The sequence below is a fragment of the Dendrobates tinctorius genome, unplaced genomic scaffold, assembly GCF_039654945.1.
Source record: "Dendrobates tinctorius isolate UK_male_01 unplaced genomic scaffold, ASM3965494v1 ptg000197l, whole genome shotgun sequence".
Taxonomy (NCBI): domain Eukaryota; kingdom Metazoa; phylum Chordata; class Amphibia; order Anura; family Dendrobatidae; genus Dendrobates; species Dendrobates tinctorius.
The window spans coordinates 4566510-4581245 of NW_027361864.1; the positions used below are offsets into that span (position 1 = coordinate 4566510).

Genomic DNA, 14736 nt, shown 5'->3' on the forward strand with positions numbered 1-14736 from the left:
TCATGATTGTGTGGTCCTGATGTTTGCCATGGCAGTTGACGACCAAATAGCGGCCTTAGAGTCTGTCGGCTACAGCGGCCTGTTCAGAAATTAGCGTCATTTAGGTGGTAAAAATACACATTTTCATTCCTGTCATGCCAGGTTGTATTAACTCCTGAAAATCACCTGAAGGGTTAATAAACTACCTGACAGCAGTTTTCAATATGTCAGGGGGTGCGGTTTTTAAAATGGTATCACATTTGGCGTTTTCCAATATATAGGACCTCTAAAGTCACTTCAAACCTGGAGAGGTCCCTAAAAAAAATACATTTTGTAAATATCCTTGAAAAAATGAAAACTTTCTGCTACATTTTTAAACCTCCTAAAATGTTCATAAAATAAAATAACATTTTATTGTCTGATGTAAAGCAGAAAAGAGGGAAATGTTTCAAAGTTTGAAAATTGCTATTTAAAATAAAAAAATTGTCAAATTTTGGATTTTTTTAAATAAATAAACAAAACCTATCGACCTAAATTTACGATTATCATAAATTATAATACAGCTAAAAAAAAAATCATTGGGATCTGTTAAAGCGTTCCACAGTTATTACCATATAGGCCGGGGTCAGACTTGCGTGAAGATCGCACGAGTCTCGCACTTCAATACCCGGCACTGACGCCGGCACTTAGGACCGGAGTGTGCGGCTGCATGTATTTCTATGCAGCTAAACACTCCAATCCCGAGTACCGGCAGCAGTGCCGGGCATTGAAGTGCGAGACTCGTGCGATCTTCACGCAAGTCTGACGCTGGCCATAAAGTTGACCTACTCACTAAGCGTTTAAAGGCGTTTTCTGGCATCCGGTTTTCAAAAACCTTTGTCCCCTGGCTGCAATTTGTTTTCCAACCCTCCCCAGTTCCAGTGCTGAGTCTCTGCCGTCGATCTGGCGTCTGTTATTATCTGCAGTGCTGACATCCCATCGACAGCGCTGCAGCCAATCGGGGAGATCAGCGGCTCTTGCCGTCATCTTGTGCGGTGGCACTGAGTTCGGCTATTGGCTTGCAGTGCAGTCCTCAACTGATGCAGTCCTCAACAGTGCAGTCCTCAACAGATGTCACCTCATGACATCTGTGTTGCTGAAAATAACACACAAGCAGCTGGGGTTGGAGACTCAGCGCTGGACCTGGGGAGGGTGAGAAAAGTTCAGTTTTTTAAAAAAAATAAACTGCAAGGGATAAGGGTTTTCTGAAACCAGAAGCTCCCATTAAGATTGTCATACACTTGAGATAATGGTTAAATGAATCATCTGAGATTGGCTGTTGAAATTCCACCTGCTCGATCCTTCTCTCTGACATGATCTTCTGCTCCTGGGGCCCATGGCTGACCACGGAGTCTTGTACCATGTCCTAAGAAGCCTCATGCTGGATACCATGCCTGAGCTGAGCACATTGTTTCTCTTACACTTGTCACATTGTTTCCTGATGTTTAGACTTCTGACTTCTTATGGTTTACGCTGAACTCCAGGAACTCACCATGAACTTTTTACACTTTGTGTTTTGAGATGATTGTTTTGTGTGGAGTGTTATTCCGTATGGTGAATGTGAGAAGGGAAGAGCGCTCTTTATAAATAAAGGCGTTCCTGGTGTGTCTGTATAGTGTATGGAAGGAGCGGCCCCAGCCTGCGCGCTCCATCACGGGGTGAATAGTGCATGTCCTGTATGTCCTCACCCCGAGACCCCCACTCCACCATTGCTGGGAACATCATTTTAGGCTATGTGCGCACAACATGATTGAGTCGAGCTTTCTTTCTGGGCAGTTTTTGGAGAAGTTTTTTGTTTCTTGAAGTGGTTTTGAAAGCTTTTCCAATTGTTTTTGTTTTACCTGCAGTGTATTCTGTATCCTTTTGATTGGACGGTGCCAACTTTTTTAGTATTTACAATCAGGAGCCTGTTTAAAGAAATGACAGACTATTTTTTCCCACCAGACGATTTTCAAAACTTGAAGCTAAAGTTAAAAAAAAAAGCTCAAAAAGACTGAACATATGAACAGCAAAGTGGTTTTACAATATAAATGTAAATCGAGTCTTTGAAGCATTATTTGAGCAATTTTTCTATTATCTCTGGAGCCTTCCTGCTGCAAATGACTCCACAAAGTCTTCTGTGTGCACATACACTCAGGGTGTGTGCTCACGCTGCGGATTCTGCTGCGGATCCGCAGCGGATTTGGTCCTGCGGATCCGCAGTGTACAGTACCATTAAAAGCAGTGGAAAATGAAAACCGCAGTGCAGACGGTGCGGAATTTTCCGCTCGGATTTGCTGCGGTTTTAAATCCACAGTATGTCACTTTTTGCGGATTCCGCAGCGGTTTGGCACCTGCTCCCGCGGGGGAAAACCACAGGCAAATCCACAGAAAATCTGCAGATAAACGCAGGTCTTTTGACCTATGGATTTAACAAATCCACATGGAAAATGCCGCAGCGTGTGCACACACCCTCACAGTCTCATTCTGCGTGCGATGTTCAACGTTGTAAATATTTTTCTTTATTTATCTGGTAAATATTTACATTGTAGTAACATCCAAAGCTACATTCAAAATCTCTACTGATTGGCATGGTGCTGAGCCCAGCAACTCTCTTCTGCCCCCTGTTGGATCATATTTCCACATAGTACACTCTGTTAGGTTCCGTTCACACATTCAGTATTTTGGTCAGTTTTTTACATCAGTATTTGTAAGCCAAATCCAGGAGTGGAATAATCAGAGGAAAAATATAATAGAAACCCGTCACAACTTTTGTATTTATGTAGTATAGTTCTTCTGATTACCCCATGTTCTTTTCATTGCAGTAGCTTAGATATCAATGGTTACGACCACTCATATAGTGACAGTTAACTGTTATTGGTCGTAACCAATGCTGCCTAAACTACTGCAGTGCCCTACAAATGGGGTAAGTGACATAGCGAATCAGAAGAACTATACTATATTTCTAATTGGAGGTATTTGCTAATGTTATTATTATACCTAATTCATATTGGGATTGGATCCTGGAGATGGGAATAGCCCTTTAAGCAGACTGATCCCTACCAGTTTGACATTGACTGCAGGGACAAACATTTTAACCCTTGCCATCGATGGCCTTTCCACTGCTCTTTATCCAAATATCAAAAACGGCAGTGTTCATCAGGAGCTTAGACTTCATCTCTGAACATGCGCTGACATCCACACAACCTCTTTCACCTATAGTGCAGTTCATCAAGGTCCCAACATGGTGTCCTACAGTTTGATGGGAAGAATTAATCTGCATGCATTTATAACCAGCGTCGGACTGGGGAGCCAAAGGCCCACCAGTAACCAACTCCAGGGCCCCATTTTTCAGCTATATGCAAATGTGACATTATCCTCAATCACAAATTTATATAACAATGATTGATAAATTAATATTGTGTCGCCTTTATCTGTGATTCATGTATATTGTGCCAAGTACTGCTCATATAAGAGGGTGGTGGCCCACTCCTGCACACGGCCCACCGGAGGATTCTCCTGTTCTACCGTGGGCCAGTCCAAGCCAGTTTATAACTGAGCCCTTCCTTGGGGATTCTCAGCTGGAATTTCTTGTACCTAGGGGTACGCAGTCACTGCTGGGCACAACTTCTATTAATATGCTTGATTAACTAATCGCTCATTTGGGGTTCACAGTGGCAACTTCTTAACATTGGGGGTATCTGACTTACAAAGAATGAAGAGCACTGCATCAGACATTTTGTAAGGCTTACTTGTGGGACTGTTCTGGATGACTTGACTTTTTCAAGGGAATGGTAATCCAATCCGGTCACCTAATGTTCGTGTATAAAATATGCTGTTGTTTTGGATATGCTGGGAGCATGTGATTGGCTTCGGAGGCTCCACGTCACTTCTGCCCCTCATGGACAGACATGTTTGTGTTCTTTCTTTTATATGACGCTACTTTGCCCGTTAATAAGTTAAGTCAATAACTTTTAATTAAAGAAAACAGCCTCACATTCTGAATTCTTACAGTAGCTAATCAGCGGCTGCAGTATAATCCTCCCCCGGAGAGAGTAACGGGCCGACATTATAAGACCTGGTATTAAACGCTACGGACACCTTTTACACAGAATTTTTTTTATTGTTTATTTGCTCCCTAGATGCAAAGTTAAGCAACTTTATAAATAGTCTCCATTAAAAATGTTCTGTTACTGCGGAGTGTTTCTGTTCTTTATCTGAAGGAGTGATCTGCCGAAATGTTATAGGAGCCCATGCTGGCTCTATGCTCTCCCCCTTCCTTCTCTCAGTGTTAGGGGCAGGTGCAGATGACCGTATTCTCAAAACATCAGATCGCACTCGGACCAATATTATCTATGGGGCTGACCACATGTCCGATTTTTTTCCTCAGATAGACTATGTCCAAGGAAAAAAATCACAGTATGGCCGAGATTTAGATTGTTCTGACATGCAAGTGAATGAGTCTGTGGAAAACATCAGAATGCACTCAGATGACATCTGAGTGCCATCCGATTTCCACGCACTGACGGAATGGAGAAGATGGAGGCATTATTTTCTTTATCTTCTCCTCATCCGAGAGAATTGGATCACACTCTGATCAAACTCGGATTGGAGTGTCAGTTGCATAATCGACCTCATTCCCTTGGATGAGAGAATCCATGGCCGACTGCACCTGCCCTTAGACTAGCTCCACAGATCTGCAAATCACAGTCTGAGCACAGACCATGACATATAAGTATATATGAGGCTGTTGAGTTCAGGTCAGGAGACCATCAACTAGTCCGTCCATCCTGGCCCACACTCGGACCAAGATTTGCGAAATCAGCCTTAGTGATAGCATGAGGGCTCAGAAAACAAGTTGTAGACAAGGAGGAAAGCACAGTACTAGAGCTGTGCTGAATTGATTAAGCTGGAGTTGTCCAGTAGTGGATAACCCCTTTAAATACGCTGCCTCTTAGCCTGATAGGGAGACAGATATGTTCATATATTGGCGAAAATCATGCAGAAAGGAAATAGAAACTGCTTCAAGCTTGTAATGCTGCAAAGGTTTCATTTGGATTTCTACACGTCTCCTCTCAAATTCTGCAGCAGCCAAAATGCATCAAAAACCATTTGTGTGAACACAACCCCCTGGTGCTTTGCCCACTTGCCCTGTAGCGGTGGCAAGTGGGGTTCATATTTGTGGGGTTGATGTCACCTTTGTATTGTCCGGTGACATCAAGCCCACAGTAATGTAGAGGCGTCTATAAGACAGCTTTCCATTACTAATCCTATAGTTATATGGTAAATAAACACACAGCCAGAATAAAGTCCTTTATTAGAATTAAGAAAAAACACACTTTTACTTTTTTAGGCTAGTTTCACACTAGCGTTCTTGGGCGCAGGGCTGCTGCTAAGCCCCGCCCCTGGCTGTGCCCCCTCCGGTCAGTTCCTTCTCTGATCACATGAGGCTGCATGCGATCAGCGTATCCTTTATTTAGTGTTGGATACGCTGATCGTGCGCTGACCGTGCACTGGTGTGATTTTGCTGGCGCTGTGCCCTTTTGGCGCTTCGTCCAGAACATAAAAATGCAACACAGCGCGTTTTTGTGTGCTTGGCGCAGCGCCAGCAAAATCAGACCAGCGCACGATCAGCGTATCCAACACTAAATATAGGATACGCTGATCGCATGCAGCCTCATGCGATCAGAGGAGGAACTGACAGGAGGAGGCGTGGCCGGAGGCGGGGCTTAGTGGCGGCCCTGCACTGTGCCCAAGAACGCTAATGTGAAACTAGCCTTATTTTAAAATATCAAACACAGTTATACTCACCAAACGCCTATTCCACTGAATTCCTCGTCTCCTGTAAGAAAATGAAAATAAAAAAAACAATAATATCCCTCACCTCTCTGTCGTTCTGTCCCACGCCATAATCCATGTCTGGGGGAAAGCCGTTTTCAACCTGTACGGTGCCAAGAAGCGTCCGTCCAGGCTGAGAAACACTGACGTCATCAGGGTTACCTCCGATCACTGAGGCTGGGTTCCCAGCCGGGCTGAACTGCTGTGACCTCGGTGAGATCCAAACTTGCACCACGAGAAGAACTCACGGCTATTGTAAAACCTTCAGCTTGCGCCTTTTGAGGTCGTCTATTGTGAATTTTGACGTGTGTTTAGGACCATCATCCATTTGTAGAAGCCATCCTGTTTTCAACTTCAGCTTTTTTACTTATGGTGTTATGTTTGCATCAAGAATTTGTTGAAATTTCATTGAATCCATTCTTCCCTGTGAAATGTTCACAGTGTCATTGACTGCAGCACAACACCAAAGCATGATTGATCCATCCCCATGCTTAATAGTTGGCGAGATGTTCTTTTCCTGAAATTTTGTGGCTTTTTTTTCTCCACACATACCTTTGATAATTGTGGACAAAGAGTTCTAGTTTAACCTTATCGGTCCACAGGATTTAATTCCAAAATACATCAGGCTTGTTTAGATGTATTTTTGTATACTTCTAATGCAGAATTTTATGGTGCGGACACAGGAGGGATTTTCTTCTGATGACTCGTCCGTGAAGGCCATATTAGTTTCGGATGTCTCTAAGCAGTAGACCAATGTACCACACCTCCACAGTATGCTAAATCTTTCTGAAGGTCTTTTTGCAATCAAGTGGGGGTTCTGATTTGCCTCTCTATCAATCCTACCAGCAGCTCTCACTGAAATTTAGCTTTGTCTTCCAGACCTTATCTTGACCTCCACTGTTCCTGTTATCTGGCATTTGTTAATTAGATTTCAAATGGAGGAAAGAGCAACTTGAAAATGCTTGGCTATCTTCTTGTAGCCTTTTCCTGCTTTGTGGGCCTCCACAATGTTCATTTCAGAGTGCTAGGCAGCTGCTTAGAAGAGCCCATGGCTGCTGTTTTTTTGGCACAAAGTTAGAGGAGGCTGGGTTTTAAAAAGCTGGGAAATTTGTGTAACCTGGCCTTTCCTAATAATGATAGTGAACAAGCCATAACCCTAAGGGTACGTGCACACGCTGCGGAATCCGCTGCGGATTAATCCGCACGGATTTTGCAAAAACCGCAGATAATCCGCAGGTCCAAAGACCTGCGGATTATCTGCGGTTTTGCCTGCGGTTTGGTCCTGCGGATTCACTATCTCCACAATGGTGGAGATAGGAACCCGCAGCGGTTTCCGCAGAAAGAATTGACATGCAATTCTTTCTGCGGATTCAAAACCGCAGCAAATCCGCGCGGTTTTTTCCGCAGCGTCGGCACAGCGTTTTTTTTTTTCCCATTCAAATGAATGGTACTGTACACCGCAGCTAAAACTGCTGCGTGTCCGCAGCGGCCAAAACCGCTGCGGAAACGCAGCGGAATCCGCAGCGTGTGCACACAGCCTAACAGGTTAGTTAAGGTCTGAACACCTTAGTTAGTTATCTGAGCACACACATCTCCAAGGGTGCCCAAACGTTTGTATCAGCCCATTTTTTTTTTTTGTAATTTGAAAAATATAAAATATATATTTTTTTTGGAGAGGGGAGGGGGGCTAAAATACAAAGGAAATGTGTCATCTTTAACTTTACGCTTTTTAGAAAACATTTCATCTTCAACTTGCTCAATTGTTCACAATAACAGTAAATTTGACCAGGGGTGTCCAATATTTTACAGGCCACTGTAGATCTAATACTTCTCACTGCTGAGGGTTTGTTACAGTTGTATCCAGTATAGAGAATTCCGTGAGATAAACTGCTTGTACTCCAGACTGATATAGTTTATTGACACTGAAACGCTGGTACAAACTATCGGGCAGGAGAAAGATTTCATCTTCAGATGTGTTTAACTCAGAATTTTTATAATGGATACAATTGTAACAAAACCTCAGCTGTGAGAAGTATAAAAAAAAAAGGGTTATGTTGGATGTAAAAAATCATGATCCTATTCACTGATAGCAATTGTGCAAAAAGTGAGAAGTGAAACACAATTTATCTTTAATTTAAGTTGCAGGAGTTTTTTTTATCCTGATTTTGCTTTTAAATGAAATGCATGAAAAGTGTTAGTGGATTTTTTCTACTGTTTAAATTTAGGGATTTTTTATCATTTTATTTTCCCCGTTGCAGAAAAAGAGAGGCGTCTGCGAGCAAATGACCGGGAATTCAACCTCAAATTCAAGTATGCGGTGAGTTCATGATCTGGAATCATTGTGGGAGATTTACTGAGCAAAATGCTCAAAGTTTCTGCCATTTACCGAAAACATAACAGTGTAAATTTATCCTGCCCTTTCCATTTTTTGCCTACTAAAGCTACACAGAAACTGTGGCTAAAGATAGATATAAAATCCAAAGAAAATATTGGTGTACATGTACTGTAGCCATGAAGAAAGATGTGCCTAGGGAGCCCAGACTTGTACCAAACTTATTATTCTGTAAATGTCATTTTCTTAATAATTCTTGATAATTCTCAGTTGTTTCTTCATTGGAATGAATCGATTCTCTGGGCCCTGGTCCAGGGGCCACAACACTACTATGTGCCCCCTGGACATGCCCTGTAAGCTGCTTCCTACCTGCCTGCATCCCCGACTCCTCTTTTGATTTTGCGGGTTGGTGTGACGTTGTGCCGCAACGATGATGGCACGTCAGGCCGGCCGATCAAAAGAGGAAATGGGGTTCAGTCAGGTAGGAGGCGGTTTGTAGGTCTCCTTCCAGGGGACATGGAGTACTGATGTGGTGGCTGGACAAAGGTCCTGGAATCTATTTGCATATTTCTAGTATTTCGGTATGCCATCTAATCTTTCTTTGAAAGTTCAACTGCAAGATTTGCTAATCTTAGATGCAGATTTTGATACAAATTTGCTGCTGAATTATTGCATATTTTACCCTTTGACTTACAAATTCTATTATTTATAAGTCCATTTCTATAGTAAGGGCTGATACATAGGAAAAAGACAGCGAGGAGGAGTATGGGTCGCCCTCCCAGGGCTGTGGGGTACTCGGTACTGGGCCCGATGAGCTTCAATGGGAGATGTCACGGCAGCTGTAACCCGGCCCGTGGCCCTGGGCGCCCATTGTATAAGGGGTTGTTGCAGTGTGCTTATGGTGATGAAAGTTTATAAGTGATTTGTGACGCCACCTGTGGTGTTCGGCAATGAAGATATAAGCCGACGCTGCAGACAGATCCTCTGGGACAGATGGTGTGGTGCAGCAATGATGTTATAGCCCTCCACAGGCAGGGCAGTAGTCCCAGGGCAGAGTAGGTGATGTGACACTTAGATGATGTAGTGTCGGGCGCAGTGGATGTAGCAGTGCTGGGCAGGTTGACGCAGGAATAAGTGGAGGACACCAGGGCATGTAGTTCCAAAGCTTTACTCACAGTCTGTTGTACAAACAGGTGCCTGCCTCCGTGCTGTGTCCTCCGGGTCAGGGACTCAGTCAACCTCCAGGCCAGATGGAATACTCCTTTCCAACACTCTGCCAACATGTGCCTTTCTGAATGTCTCCTCTTATAGCGCCTTTAGGTGAAGTACTCCTAGTACTGAGTTACACTGGAGTGCCTCCTGTCCGGTGTTCTTATGAACCCTACTTGTACGGCGGACAGCTATAGCCTGCTTCGGGGACTCCTTGCTGCTAAGTCCCGGCTCACTATTGTTGCTGTTGTGCCCCCAAGTCTTGTGTGGGAATAAAGTGGTCACTACTTCTATTCCTCCAGTGTCTGCTGCAGGACCATTAGTATCTGTACAACCTCGGGGACCGGACCCCGGCCTTGCGTTTAGAACTTCTAGGAAGGGTTCTCTTCTAACCCAGGTCCTCTGTTCTCTCTTTTACTCCTCACGTTCCGTACTGATCTTCCTCTCTATGGAGATTCAGGCTTTCAGTCTATGTTGCTCTCTTTCCCTTTCCGGTGCCAGCAGACCCAGGTCACTGGGATCTGCTGCAGCACTTCCATCCATCTATCCCTCTCTCCGAGGATCTTCTTCTCTCCAACTCTCTAATCAACTGACTGACTGTTCTCTTAAACTCTTCCCGCTCTTTGTAATGTAATCTAACTCCACCCACCTCCCAGCACGTTTTGTGTTCCAAGCAGGGAGCCATTAATGGGTGCTTTGCTATACTCCAAGCAGGGAGCCGCCGAAGGTGCTTTGCTACACTACTTTGTGGTGTGGGGTGCAGATGCTGGATTGTGGTCAGGAGTCTCCACCTTACCTGGATGGTGGGATACCACACCTGAGGAGGAGGTGCAGTACCTCTGTGGCGAATGAGCCTCAGGGGCACCACATACACAACTAATGTATGAGCTTCAAATTGTAGGAGTTTTCAGTCCCCTTCCATTCAGAATGGGAATGCCTTGCAGTTGGGCTTTCTGGGTCTTTATTGTTGATGGCATACCCTTATGATCTGACACTGAGCTAAGGTTTTGTTGCTTTGTTTCTTACCAGGCAAAGCACCATACATTTTAATGAGGTTGTACAGGTACTTCTGATGAGTCCTAGTTATTTGACTGGTACTAAACTGCTGCTCCAGGCACAGTCGCCGCCAACTTCCTAGGTCTGCTGGCTCGCAAAGAGCGGGCACTCCATTCAGTTGATCAGTGAGGTGGTAGAGCTGAACCCCGACAATCAGATATTCATGGCATATTTTTATGATAGGTCAGCTTTATTATAGATCCATAAAACCACTCTATATTTACCCAGAGCACTCGGCTTAGTGCCCTGTCGGGTCCTCCGTGTCAGCCGGTCTTCATTTTTGTTCCCACATCCTTGGTGTTTACTAGGCCAGATGATGATATGATATCACGGTTCGACACACTTAGGCTGGTTTCACATTAGCGTTTTTTTAGCGCAGCGCATCATGCACGTCCATGCGCCCCTATGTTTAACATGGCGGACGCATGGTCTAACGTTTGCACGCGTTCGTATGCGTTTTCGTGCGCATGCGTTTTGTGTAGTGTGCGCCTAGGCGCGCCCGACGCAACCTCTTGCATTTTTGGGTGCATCCAACTGTGTCAAAAAACGCTTGTGCACGGAATGCGACAAAATCACGCATTACAGTCTATGGGAACGCAGGCGTGTGCATGAATATGCGCACGCCTGCGTTTAAAATCGCAAGCGGTTTAAGAGTTACCATGGCTAGAAACTGGTTAAAACGCATGATGCGTCTTTTGCATGTGTTTCTATTGTGCACGAAGTGCAGCGCTAAAAAAACGCTAATGTGAAAGTAGCCTAAGTGACATTGGAGATGCTGGGCTCAGAAGTGAAGACCACCAGCCACGGAGGACCGGACTGAATGCCACACCAGGACAACGCAAATTGAATTGCTCATAGGTTAATGCAAATTAGCGCAGGCGGTGCCCCTTCCGTGGTCTGATATGTGGGGTAGAGACTTTAATGGCGGCCATAAGAAACTTTTTAATGCAAAAGGAAGAGTCAGATCATTTTTAGGGGCCTGTGCTCCTCAATCATCCATAGAAGCAAGTTACATAAAGTTTTTTTTTCTCGTGGAGTCAGGCGCCTCTTAATTAAAAGCTAGTTATTAAAAGGCATCCAAAAGGGCACTGCTGAGTTTTAAGCAGATTATTTCAGGCCACAGGCTCCATGTGAGGATTATTATTTATCCAATTATTTATCTACCTGTTGTAATTACGCAGCCTTCTAATACATGGAGCTACATCATAAAACCGTGCACGGAGGGCGGGGAAATCCGCTAATTCCAGGCATACTTGTGGAGGATTGATGACCGGGATTAGACGCCTGTGAGCCGCTTCTCACGAGGAGGTGATAGTATCCAGAGCAGGACACTACTACACCCAAATTCCCGTTATCCAGAGGCCACATAAGAAGAGATCCTAAACCATTGTTCTTTTTCTTTTTCGCCCCAACCAGATGCTTCCTTACTTTGGGAGGTTCGTAGCGCCAACTCCATATTACTAGGGATGATCTTATCAATGGTGCCAACGTTGGAAGTTCTGATCTTACCCTTTTGTACTTTGCCAATGTTTGCAACGTTCAAAAAGTGACGAGCGCCCCTTAGGACCCTTACAGGGTCATATTTATGAAACTTTCTAAACCAAACTCCATCCCATAGAAACTAATCACATAAAACAAAGCCATATATTGTCCTGTGTCCCAGTTACAGAGCAAATCACATGTAGATCAGGAGAGCAGACTGTCAGTCTGTAGACTGTGAGCCCTCGCGGGCAGGGTCCTCTCTCCTTCTGTACTTGTGTGTCCCTTGTCTTGCACATGTTTATTGTACTTGTCTGTATTTCCCCTTTTCCCTGTAAAGCACCATGGAATAAATGGCGCTATATACCGTAAATGTATACTACTACTACTAATAATAATAGTAATTACATGTCTCACACTGGTATCTCCTCCATTCATTTATAATAAGCTCTAGAGGCAGATTCTCATGGAGATCTATGTCTGACCCATAGATCTTAACAGCTTATTTGCATATTAAGAAAAACGTGGATCTCTCTGGAATAAAACATCAAATTGCTGATATCAAGGTATCATTTATTCAGCTTCCTACAATCTGAATGCCCATATACTGTGTATGGTTTAAGGGCTGGTCCTACTGACAGATGCCCTGTAAGAAGTATTGCGTCTCTTATTAGATTTGGTGCATTTTACTACTGTTTATTGATGGGTTATAGATTGGGAGACATAGGTGGCGACTACATAGCAATCGCTTAAAATATTAGTCTAAGGTCACACTGAGTTTTTAGTAGTTTTTTGGGGGGATCTTCAAGGACTAAGAGATCTTAGCCTTTTTTTCTTTTCCTGGAAACGTTCTGAAATACAAATGTTTGGGGAGAAAAAGTTCTCATTACATCTTTGACACGTCTGCTGAAGGATCTGTTCCAATATAGGTACTGTCGAAAGGCTGCCAAAAAAAGATACTTAAAGAGGTTGTCCCCTTTCAGTTAATGTTCCTCCATGGGTGCAGTTTGTTATTAACAATCCGGGCTGCACTCACCTTTCTCAGGTCCACCGGCAAGTCACTGCAATGGCTTCTGGTGTCTGGTACTGGCTACAGAGCTGAATTCACATCGATATCATGGCAGCCAATCAGTGAGCTCAGGAGTTTTGTCAGTGTAGCTGGAACGCCTCACTCGGCGTCACTGAGATTATGGATTGACTGCAGTGCTGTCGACATGACCTTGTGAGAAGGTCACTGCTAAAATACTGGAGGGGAGATGTTAGCCTCAGTGATATGAATCTGGAAAAATGTTCCAGCATACCAAGTGCTATGAGGGGTTAATCTGCCATGTTAAGGGCTGGGTTTTTGTGAACAGCCAACAGTGGGTGGGAGGCGGTTCACCATATCTCCAACACAGGGTGCGGTCCAGAAGCTAAATGTGGATCCTTTGGAATCATTCAGATGAGATCTCCAGAGCTGTGCTTGTGTTAAAGAGAGCTGAACATTGGTTTTTTCCCTGAGCGGGCGAATCCCCGCAGCCACACCGACTGTACTGTATGTCATTTTGTTTTCCCGTTATGCCAGAAAGGTGGTGTATGTTTATATAATTTTTCACTGGATCATGCAGCACTTTTTTTTTTTTTTTTTTTCAATAAACCAGTTGAAAGTTAACGGAAAGCGCTCCTGTGGCTACAGTACCTCTGTGAGCAGCTGAGTGAGCCGACCTCCATCTATGTATTCATATATGCATATATACTATTTGCAAAACTGCGCCCAGGAATGAATATTAACAGAAAGGGGACAACGTCTTTAAGAGAAAAAAAAAAACTGTTCCAAAGCGCATCAAAACTGCTTTAGGAAAAGAAGGACTCCTCTAAACGTCCCCAAAAAGAAGTGTTTTCTGATGTGGTTTGGCTTTAAAAGCTCATTGGATTTGTCCAACTGAAAACACTCTGTGTGCACATAGCCTTAAAGATCATTTTAGCTCAGGGGGAATGTCACTTCCTTAGTTTTTCCTTTAATTACCTTTAACTATTTACCATTCCTCTTTATCAGGACTTTTTGCATCTGCAGGTTCTTCTGGCCATGTTCAAACTTTCTCCAGCTTCTTTTCCCATTATTACGCCATCGCCACTGAGCATAATATTTATGCCCCCCCCCCAAAAAAAAAAAGTGCTTTACCGGACGTATGGTGACCGTTCCCACACAGTTAATATCTGATTGCACATCACAGGGTCCTGCCAGTGAAATGTTCTGAGATCCACATGATATAAACAGCGCCATTGCCGTAATTCCCCTGTGCCCTGGGAACCGGACGGCTCCTCCTGCTTGATACACTGCCCAAGAGCACAGGGCACTGCCAGCGTGGGACCTGGCAATTAGCGGGCATGCAATCGGATGATTGACTTGAACTATGTGTAAATGTTAGCTGTAACTATATAAATCAGCACCGGGCAACTTCCAGTAAATAGACGGTGAATGAGCAGAAATAGCCTCCAGGAGAAGATTCGTTCAAAAGCAAATTTTTTTTTCTCTATGCTAATTTCCATTTTTAAAAAATAAAATTTCAATAGCAGAGGAGCGGTCTGTGAAAGCTTTGTGGCAGCAGAGATCTGCACCGGGGACAACAGGCAGGTAGCGAAAAAAGAAGAAATATGCAGCACTCACTGATAAAGCTGAAAAACTGTGCGTCTTTATTTCACATAAAAGCGGCCGTTTCGCGATTACTCGCTTCTACGGGTCACCTGGACCCGTAGAAGCGAGTAATCGCGAAACGGCCGTTGTCCGGCACCTCCCTCCCCTAGCATTCCTCTAATGTCCTGCATGTCCACACATCTATTGATGG

The 14736-nt window shown here is 44.1% G+C and overlaps 1 protein-coding gene across 5 annotated transcripts in view; it reads left to right on the top strand.

Annotated features, from left to right (window-relative positions):
* LOC141056383 (phospholipid-transporting ATPase ID-like) overlaps positions 1-14736 on the top strand; it is a 241249-nt gene that overhangs the window by 107634 nt on the left and 118879 nt on the right. For all 5 annotated transcript variants that reach the window (XM_073553157.1, XM_073553155.1, XM_073553159.1 and 2 more), the window contains one exon: positions 8094-8152. In XM_073553157.1, coding sequence (XP_073409258.1) covers positions 8094-8152 — 59 coding nt within the window. The remainder of the gene's footprint in view (positions 1-8093; positions 8153-14736) is intronic.